At 43.2% G+C, this 10,469-nt stretch overlaps 1 protein-coding gene across 1 annotated transcript in view; it reads left to right on the top strand.

Moving 5' to 3' along the window:
* Window positions 1–229: 229 nt before the first annotated feature.
* UMODL1 (uromodulin like 1) overlaps window positions 230–10,469 on the top strand; it is a 50,132-nt gene continuing 39,892 nt past the window's right edge. Inside the window, exons 1-5 of the mRNA XM_069944914.1 lie at window positions 230–452; window positions 718–960; window positions 2,076–2,237; window positions 2,367–2,488; window positions 10,134–10,320. Of these exons, the coding sequence (XP_069801015.1) occupies window positions 230–452; window positions 718–960; window positions 2,076–2,237; window positions 2,367–2,488; window positions 10,134–10,320 (937 nt within the window). The remainder of the gene's footprint in view (window positions 453–717; window positions 961–2,075; window positions 2,238–2,366; window positions 2,489–10,133; window positions 10,321–10,469) is intronic.

The following is a 10,469-nucleotide window of genomic DNA, read 5'->3' as shown; positions in this document are numbered from 1 at the left end:
ACAGTCTCCTGGGTGCATGGCTATCCTTGACAGCTGGCCACCTGAATTCTGCCTGCGTAGTCAAGTTTGCAACCCAGGACTAGGGGTCGTACCCTGGAGTCCAGAGTCCCATCACTGTATTTAAACTGGAGCATTATTTTACCCATTTAATGCCAGAAAGTGACTGCGGCCTGTCACAGTCAGTGCTTCATAGCAGAAATTCAGTCCTGACATTGTAGGGACCCTGGTAATGTCGGAGATGCAGCAAAACGCTAGTGGCGCTCAAACTATGTGTGAACCCTTTGCACAGCTTCTGGTGGCACTAATGTCTGTGGCCTACAAGGTGTGCGGGTGGTGGAGAGGAAGCGGTACCCAAGCAACCACCATGTTACTCTACAACTGCAGCAGCTACTGGACCATGATAGAACCCAGAACCTTCCTCTTTCCTTCTAGTTGTCAACTAGCAAATCCTGGTGAGAGAAAAGCACAGGGCTGGATTTGGGGGTCTGTGGGGTTTATGGAGTCAGAGCAGCCATATTGATTCAGTATACAACATAATCTCACATTTGTCTATGTTGGTGTCGGTTCAGCGGGGGCAGGAGGTTGCTCAGCAGAGGAGGAGTTTGGGCCCAGCACCTTCTAGTTATGCCCCAAAGGTTGGATCAGCTACCTATCACCCATAGCTGCTGTTATAGTCTTTGAATAACATACATTACATTTTGTCGTTATTTCCTATAGGTCCGATGATTTCTCCGTGGAGCTACCACATCTGTAACTACACGGCCACGCTGAATGTCTCCAAGGTGGTGGCATTTCAACAGCCTCGAGAAGAGCAGACCTGGTGCGTGTCCTGGATCCCATGGAAGCTGTGCACCAAAACCTCTTACCAAACCCAATACCGGACAGTGTATGTGCCAGAGACCTCTGCGGTAATGCGATGCTGTGAAGGCTACGAGCTTGTGGGACATTACTGCGCACTGTGTAAGTTACATGATGGATTCTCTTTCTTCTATCTGGTCAGCTGTATACAATCTACTCCCCATTGTTACAGCTATTCCAGGGTATGGGGAGGGAGGCTCCAGTGTTTTTGAGTTGACCCATCTATTCTCATCTATTAGTGAGAGCGGAGGTCACCCTATGTCGTGCCTCTGTCTCTGGAGGACCCAACATACACTATAGAATTCAGTGATAATTGTTTAACTCTAATGGAACTTCTGGCCTTGGTACTGCACAGATCACTTGATTATTAAGAGTTAGGGTATGTTCACACTGAACAAATACGGTGGAATCCCGCCGTGCTTAGTGTCCCGCTGTGAGTGAATAAAAGAGCGTGCGCTCCTCCACTGCCGCCGCTCTCCACTCTTAGAAGTGACATGTCGCTTCTTTGAGGAGAGAGCGGCGGCTGTGGAGGAGTGCGCGCTCTCCCATAGACGGGCTATCGCACACTGAGACAGGCGGGAATTCCATCTGTTTTACTGTGTGAACATAACCTAACTTGAAATAAAATAGAGATGTTACGATGAATAAGGGGTTATTCAGGTTTAGGCTAAGTTCACATCACGATTTTGCAATCCTTCCCACTGTATCCGTTTTGGAAAATGTAAAGAAAAACGTGGTCAACCACGTTTTTGTGTATGTTACAAAATGTAAAAAAAAAAAAAACGGATCTGTTTTGATCAGTTTTTTATAATGTAAGTCAATGGAAAACGTATTAAAACATATGGCATACAACAGCATCCGTTTTTACTACCTGTTTTTTTTTTCATAGAACGGATACATTAAATGGATAGCAAAATTGTCATGTGAACCTAGCCTTATAAAAACATGTCCTCTTTCTTCCAGAAGCAGCGCCACTCCTGTCCACAGTTTGTATGTGGTATAGCAGCTCAGCCCCACTGAAGTCAATAAAGCGGAGCTGTAATGCCAAACACAACTTGAGGACTAGGGGGCGCTGTTGTTTGAAAAAAAAAAAAGCAGCATTTTTCTAATTCTGAAGAACCCCTTTAAAACACTTCATATTGATACTGTTTATATATATATTAATACAGAATACTGTTTTGATGGAATATTTTGACCTTGTCCTGTGTATCCTACAGCATTAGAAAGATCTGGTGCCTACGCCTCAAGGCCAGGAATATGTCCTAATACAACAGACAAGGAGCGGGGACCCAAATGTACATATGATTATGATTGTCCAGGACTTCAGAAATGTTGTATATCCTCCAATGGATCTTTCTGTGCATCTCCTGCACCTCCAGGTCTGTGTAACACTATGCAATGCTGACACACTGTGTTATAGCTAGTGCTGGGCCTGATACACACACAGGGGTTTTCTTCTTTGGTGTTTGTTCAATCACTAACCTGATGTATATATTTTTTTTATTTAGCTCTTGACAGGAACACAATAAAATATTGGTACAATGGTACAATCATCATAAAGATGGGTTATGAAGAACTGATCAAGTGGGATAAAGGATTTGTCAATCACACCAGACTATTACACTCAATGGTTTGTACAAGGCGATAACTACTATAATATGGCTCCTATATACAAGCATGTAACTACTGTAATACTGCTCCTATATACAAGAATATAACTACTATAATACTGCTCCTATAAATAAGAATATAACTACTATAATACTGCTCCTATATACAAGAATGTAACTACTATAATACTGCTCCTATATACAAGAATATAACTACTATAATGCTGCTCCTATATACAAGAATATAACTACTATAGTACTGCCCCCTATATACAAGAATATAACTACTATAATACTGCCTCCTAAATACAATAATTTAACTATTATAATACTGCTCTTTTATACAAGAATATAACTACTATAATGCTGCTTCTAAATACAAGAATATAACTACTATAATACTGTTCCTTTATACAAGAATATAGCTACTATAATACTGCTCCTATATACAAGAATATAGCTACTATAATACTGCTCCCTATATACAAGAATATAACTATGTTATGTGATGGTATATATGCAAGTGGACTGTCAAGCAGTCCAAAAACGTTCCTCTGCCCTGTTTGTATCCACGCAGTGATGGTCGGTGTTTAAAAATAATATGATATATGGGTATCACTCACCCAGCAGTGTGGTGTGTCTTAATGTTCTCCACATTGGGTGAAATCAGCTCCCGGATATCCGAGTAGTATTCGGCTGTCTGAGTCCTCGAAAATATAGTATAAGGGGGGGCTTCCTTAGGAGACGTGACGTCACGTTGGAATCTGAAGGACTCTATTCAAAGTTCTGCAGTGGGAGAGAGGAGCGTTACCGGCCGGAACGCGACCCCCCCCCCCCCCCTTATACTATATTTTCGAGGACTCAGACAGCCGAATACTACTCGGATATCCGGGAGCTGATTTCACCCAATGTGGAGAACATTAAGACAAACCACACTGCTGGGTGAGTGATACCCATATATCATATTATTTTTAAACACTGACCATCACTGCGTGGATACAAACAGGGCAGAGGAATGTTTTTGGACTGCTTGACAGTCCACTTGCATATATACTATTACATAACATAGGAAGAGGGCCAGCAAACATAGAGAGACATTAGTGTATACTAATACAACTGTTTGTTTCATCCGGCTAGACAGGGTATCCATCTAGCAGATTATCACACAGATTATCTACAATTTACTGATTACAGGTAGCAGTAATCTGACACGCAGCTCCAACAACCTAAATTAACATCTATATTGGGTTGTGCAAACAATATAATATAGGCAGCGCTTTTTAAGTACAAAAAAAACCTTTTTTCAAGAATATAACTACTATAATACTGCTCCTATAAACAAGAATATAACTACTATAATACTGCTCCTTTATACATGAATACAACTGCTATATTACTGCTCCTATGTACAAGAATATAACTACTATAATACTGCTCCCTATATACAAGAATACTGTATAACTACTATAATACTGCTCCTATATACATGAATATAACTACTATAATACTGCTCTATATACAGGAATATAACTACTATAATACTGCCTCCTATGTACAAGACTATAACTACTATAATACTGCTCCCTATATACAAGAATACTGTATAACTACTATAATACTGCTCCTATATACAAGAATATAACTACTATAATACTGCTCTATATACAGGAATATAGCATTTATTTAGTTTACGTACCGTAATTATGCTTTCCTCGAGTCGTAGGCAGCACATATGGGTCCTCAGATCCCCTCGATCCCCTACCAGGACCGCCCACCTAGATCTACTTTACATAAAGAAAAAAAAAAAGAGATTTAGAGAGCACCAATAGGAGGCCAGGATAGGCCTTAAACATCGACACCTGGCATTCCATACTTGTGTAATAAATAGAGTCCAACAAAGAGATGAATGCAAGTAAAATTTTATTGGGAGGGTAAGTGTGCTGCCTACGACTCGAGGAAAGCATAATTACGGTACGTAAACTAAATAAATGCTTTCCTCTACGTCTGCGGCAGCACATATGGGACATGCCATAGATAACCAAGGGAGGGATTCACATAGAACTTTCAGCTACTGACAAGACACCTGTACTGAAGGCTGGGCTGCCTTGAATGTCCAATCTATAATGCCTGGAGAATGTGGAAGATGAAGTCCAGGAGGCAGCATTACATATGTCAATCAGAGGTACTTGCTGCCTTTCCGCCCATGAGGTGGCTGTGGCACGGGTGGAATGGGCCCTTAGAGGATGAGGTGGTTCTTTCCCCTCTGCAACATATGCTTCAGTTATAGTACATCTAATCCACCTAGCTAAAGAGTCTTTGGAAGCTTTACAACCCCTCCTTGGCCCAGCGAACAGCACAAACAGATTCTCATCCTTCCGGAAATCTTGAACACGAGCAAGATAATGTTTTAAGGACCTTTTCACATCAAGTAAGTGCAGTCGTGCCTCTTCCTCAGATGTAGGATTAGGATGGAAATCGGGAAGAAACAGTTCACGGTTTATGTTTGCTGTAGACGGTACCTTAGGCACAAAGGATGGGACTGTCCTGAGACGCACACCATCAGGCAAGAACTTTGTGAAGGGCTCATGACATGACAATGCCTGTAGTTCTCCGAGACGTTTTGCAGATGTTACGGCAATAAGGAACAGTACTTTGAAAGATAACCACTTTAAGTCTATTGACTCCATTGGCTCGAATGGAGCATCTGTAAGTCTGTTGAGCACCAGACCTAAGTCCCAAGAGGCGACCGCAGGCCGTACTGTAGGTCTTAAATTCCTGAGTCCTTTGAAGAATCTTGTAATCAAAGGGTTGTTAGCATAGACTCCATCTGTGAGCGCATTGATAGCGGTCATGTGAACTCTTAGTGTATTTGATTTCAGACCCTTTTCAAAACCTTCTTGCAGGAACTGTAGGATAGAAGACACTGAAATCTGGAGGTTGTTGTCTGTTAGCCACAAAGAAAATTTTTTCCACATACTTGTATACACAAAATTTGTCGACTTCTTCCTTGATGATAACAGTGTAGAGATTACAGTGTCTGAGAGACCTAGCTGCTTCAGTTTCTCTTCTTCAGGTACCAGGCTGAGAGATGTAGTCTGTCTAGCTGGGGGTGTAGAAAACCTCTCTGGAGCAGAAGATCCGGATACTGCGGGAGCTTCCACACCAGCCCCTCCGATAGATGATACAGTGTGGAAAACCAGGCTCTGCGGGGCCAGAAGGGAGTAATTATGATGGCTTCTGGTTTCTCCACCAGTATCTTCGCTAGAACCCTGGGCAGGATGGGAAGTGGAGGATATGCATATATAAACTTGTCTTTCCAGGACATTGTGAACGCGTCCAACACATCTGGACAGTCTTGTCTCCTTAGAGAGCAGAACTTGCTGACTTTCCTGTTGTCCTTGGTGGACATGACATCCCATTCTGGACACCCCCACTTGTCCGTTAGTAGATGGAAATATTTGGGGTTTACTTCCCATTCTCCTGGGTGAAGGCTCTGGCGACTCAACAGATCTGCTTGGAGGTTCAGGGTCCCTTTTATGTGAACTGCTGCTAGGTTGGTCACTAGTGGTTCGGCCCATTCCATGATCTGGGCACACAGATTCTGTAAACATGGGCTGCGAGTGCCTCCCTGCTTGTTGATGTAATAAGTTGCTGTGGCATTGTCGGTTTGGATTAGAACTGCTTTCCCTCTGAGGTGTGGTTCGAAGTGCCGGAGTGCCAGCTGGATGGCTTTCATCTCTCTGAAATTCGATGACATCTTTGCAATGGATATTGGCCACACCCCCTGCGTCCAGAGGTGTTGAAAATGAGCGCCCCAACCTTTCTGAGATGCGTCTGTCGTCACCACCACCTGATCCTGCAGCAGAATATTTCTGCCGACCGATAACTTCTCTTCCAAGGTCCACCACCTCAGACTCCTGCGAGTGGAAATCGAGATTGATATTTTGGAATCGAGGAAGGCGATGTCCTTGTTCCAGGCCCGAAGGATTTCTGTCTGCAGACACCTCAGATGTGCCTTGGCCCAGGGAACTGCCTCTATCGAGGCTGTGAGGAGACCCAGAATGCTCATTGCTGTCCGGATAGGAATCTGCGGACTGTGGACTAGATGAGTAATTGCAGATTTTATACGAATTACTTTGTCTTCTGGCAGAAAGATCTTCATCACTGACAGATCTATGATCAGGCCTAAAAAACGTATCTTGGTTGTTGGATGTAGCTCTGATTTTTGGAGATTTATGATGAATCCCACTGTCTGAAGAAGATTCATGGCCGTCTGAAGGTGTTCTTGCAGGATGGTTGGAGATGGAGCAATTAAAAGCCAGTCGTCGAGATATGGTACAATTTTTATGCCTTGCAGTCTGAGGGCCGCCACCAGTACTATAGTTATCTTGGTAAAGATTCTTGGGGCTGGAGACAGGCCAAAGGGAAGGGCTCTGAACTGGAAATGAAGAAAACCTGCTTTTGTTTGTAGAGCTACTCTGAGGTATCTTCTGGATTCTGGGTGAATTGGCATGTGCAAATAGGCGTCCTTCAGATCGAGTGAGGCCATATACTCTCCTTGCTGAACTAAGCCAATCACTGACCTTATGGTTTCCATTCTGAATTTTGTCTTTTGCAGATGTTGATTTAAAAAGCGCAGATCTATTATAAGACGCCACTTGTTGTCGGGCTTGGGGACAGGAAACACCCCAGAGTATACTCCCGTAAATTCTTCTGGTGGCACTGGTTCTAGTGCTCCTTTTTTCAAGAATTCCAAGAGAAGGGATAATACCCGATTTTCTGCTGGATTTGGCATAAATCTTTCTCTTGGTGGTCGTAGAAATTCCAGACGATAACCCTGGCTCACAATATTTAGCACCCAGGAGTCTCTGGTAACATCTTGCCAGGCTTCCAAAAAATTTAGGAGCCTGGCGCCCACACTGGCAGTAGGCATGGCGTCAGAATTCTGTTTTTGTAAATCCCGTGTCGGATTGCTTTTTCTTATTTTTGTCCTGATATCTTCCACGGAACCTTCTGTCTGGTCTATCCTGGGGTTGGCGTCTGCGAAAAGATCCTCTTCCTCTTTGGTAACGAAAATTACGAGTACCTCTGTATCTGGAAGTAGTAGGGAGGTTCAGAGCTTTATCTTTCTTATTTTCTTCCAACATCTTGTCTAATTCTGAACCAAAAAGTCTCCCTGGTTCAAAGGGCAGAGCACAGAAATTATTCTTTGAAGACACATCTCCCGCCCAGGTTCTAAGCCAGATGGCTCTTCTTGCGGAGTTTGCTAATGCCATATTTTTTGCTGCAATCTTTACAGTGTCCAGAGAAAAATCACACAAAAAATTTGCTGCCAATTTTAGTGTAGACATTTGTTCCATCAAATCTTGCCGATGTACCCCATCCTCTATATCAGCTGAGAGGTGACTAAGCCATATTCTCAAGGCTCTAGCCACCGGTACAGAGGCGAGACCGGCTTTATTCAGAGAAGTGAGATTCACATGGGATCTTTTTAGAAAGGTCTCGGCCTTTCTATCCATGGCATCTTTTAAAGTCGCTGCATCCTCACCTGGAAAAAGAGACTTCTTGGCAATTTTTGCAATAGCAGGGTCCACTTTACTAGGGCCCTCCCAGGCCTCAGACTCTGCTGGGTCTAATTTGTATACATCCTTGATCCTAGACCCTAAGTCCAATCTTTTGTCAGGTCTGCCCCATTCTTTTTGCATGACAGTCTTTAGAACCTGATGACTGGGGAGAACAGCAGATTTCTTCTTTGGAAAATAAAACAAACTTTCCTTGTCTTGGTCCTGACTGTCAGACTTTTTAGACTCCATGCAGCCTTTCACTTTAGTTATTAATTTATCAGCTGATTCTTTCTTGAAAAGATAATAACCCTCAGAAACATCTTCATCCTCATCATTATCATCATCAGACATACCATCAGCGTCAGAGACATCAGACAGGGAGAAGGATGCGGCAGGACTGGAGTAAGCAGGTTCTAGCCTAGGCTTTTTTGCAGCAGATGATGTACCAGTGACAGCAGATTCCATATGTGATTTAAACCAGTCAAAAAACTTCCTTGCCTCTGATACAAGCCCAGCTGCAGAACCAGCAGATTCCTCTGGGGGAGTGCATGAGTCACACACATTACTTAAGTGAAGTGGAGGTAGAGGTTGCAGGCACAGAATACACATCTTCTGAGTTGGTGCAGCAGGAGGAGCAGGTTGTTTATAACGAGCAACACAAGGATCACACACATTTCCGGAATGATCATCTGGTAGAGGCTGCTGGCAAATAGAACACATTCTGTGTCTTGACTTCTCTCTCCTTTTCCTGCTGCTGCTGCGGGAATGGCTGGACATCTGTAGACAATACAGATGCCATAATCAAAAACTATACTGAGCAAGCACTGTTATTGCACAGAAAACATCATCTCAATCCTACCTTACTGCAGATAATTTCGGCTGCGCAACTTCCAGAAGAAACCACCAGCAACATACACACTTGTGGTTTAGTATAGAACATATTTATATGTAGTGCTTACCCAGTTTTTGGCGCGTCCATGGCTTCGGACGCGGTTCCGGGCCGGAAGTTACGTCACTTCCGGCAAAAGCGTCACACGCTTGAGGCCGCAGCCCAAACTGGAAGTGCGTCATACGTAGAGGACGCGCGTCATCACCGGAAGCTCGCCCCCCCGGCATGGAGGGAGAGAGTGAAGCCACCGGAAGAACCGCGACCAGCAATATCAGACAGGGATAGGGAGTACTTATCATATAGACAACACCGGGACTTCGCACCGGAATGTAAAACGGCACACACATCATAGCTGGGACCCCGCACCAACTCATGCGTCCGCAAGTGCGCATAATTTGATTGCCACCGGGACCCCGCACCGGACAGGCAATAGTATAGACCGGGACCCCGCACCGGTAAAATCATAATTTTTACACTTATGCCAGGACCCCGCACTGGCTAATGTAGCGATTAGCGCACTGAGCTCATATAATGAATAAAAATCAGTACTCAAAGTTCCCCTCTAAAAACATAGCTTCACTGTCGCCGGCTATATCTAAAAACAACAAGAAAAAAATAAGAACACATACCTGAACAAACTGGAGGTGGGCTACCTGGTGGTGCATAGCACCTGAAGGGAAAGGAGGACTGAAAAAAACACAAGTATGGAATGCCAGGTGTCGATGTTTAAGGCCTATCCTGGCCTCCTATTGGTGCTCTCTAAATCTCTTTTTTTTTTTCTTTATGTAAAGTAGATCTAGGTGGGCGGTCCTGGTAGGGGATCGAGGGGATCTGAGGACCCATATGTGCTGCCGCAGACGTAGAGGAAAACTACTATAATACTGCTCCTATGTACAAGAATATAACTACTATAATACTGCTCTATATACAGGAATATAACTACTATAATACTGCTCCTATAAACAAGAATATAGCTACTATAATACTGCTCCTATATACAAGAATATAACTACTATAATACTGCTCCTATATACAAGAATATAACTACTATAATACTGCCTCCTATGTACAAGACTATAACTTTTTCTCTCTGGTTATCTAAACATCATTGATTCCTGTGCACAGCTAGGTTACTCAGACCATTATATAATATAATGATGTATTATGGGTAATACATAACAAGTAACAATAATAATATCTTTGTGGTTTTAGGTAACAGGAGAATTTTTAGCATTAGAGGTAGAGGTCTATCACCTCTCCACCCACCGCGTCGGGACCTTCTCCGTTGTGTCCTCTGTTCTGATTGGTTTCGAGGATTCTCTTCCACTGATGCACATTGCAAATATGCTTAACAACATTGTTGTTCGTATACCTGAAGTGATCAGCATCGAGATACAAGGTAATTAATATGCAGTCATTTTATACAGTTCCTTACAAACTTACAGGGGACATAGAGATAAATTATATAATTCTATCTGCCTAAGAATAAATTGTATGCTAGAAGCTCCTGAGCACCCTTCCACAAGTTTCTTCATCACTGTCCTTTTG

Source organism: Dendropsophus ebraccatus, chromosome 11 (assembly GCF_027789765.1).
Source record: "Dendropsophus ebraccatus isolate aDenEbr1 chromosome 11, aDenEbr1.pat, whole genome shotgun sequence".
Lineage (NCBI taxonomy): Eukaryota > Metazoa > Chordata > Amphibia > Anura > Hylidae > Dendropsophus > Dendropsophus ebraccatus.
Note: the sequence above shows the minus strand (reverse complement) of the source record. Positions and strands in the feature narration are given on the sequence as shown.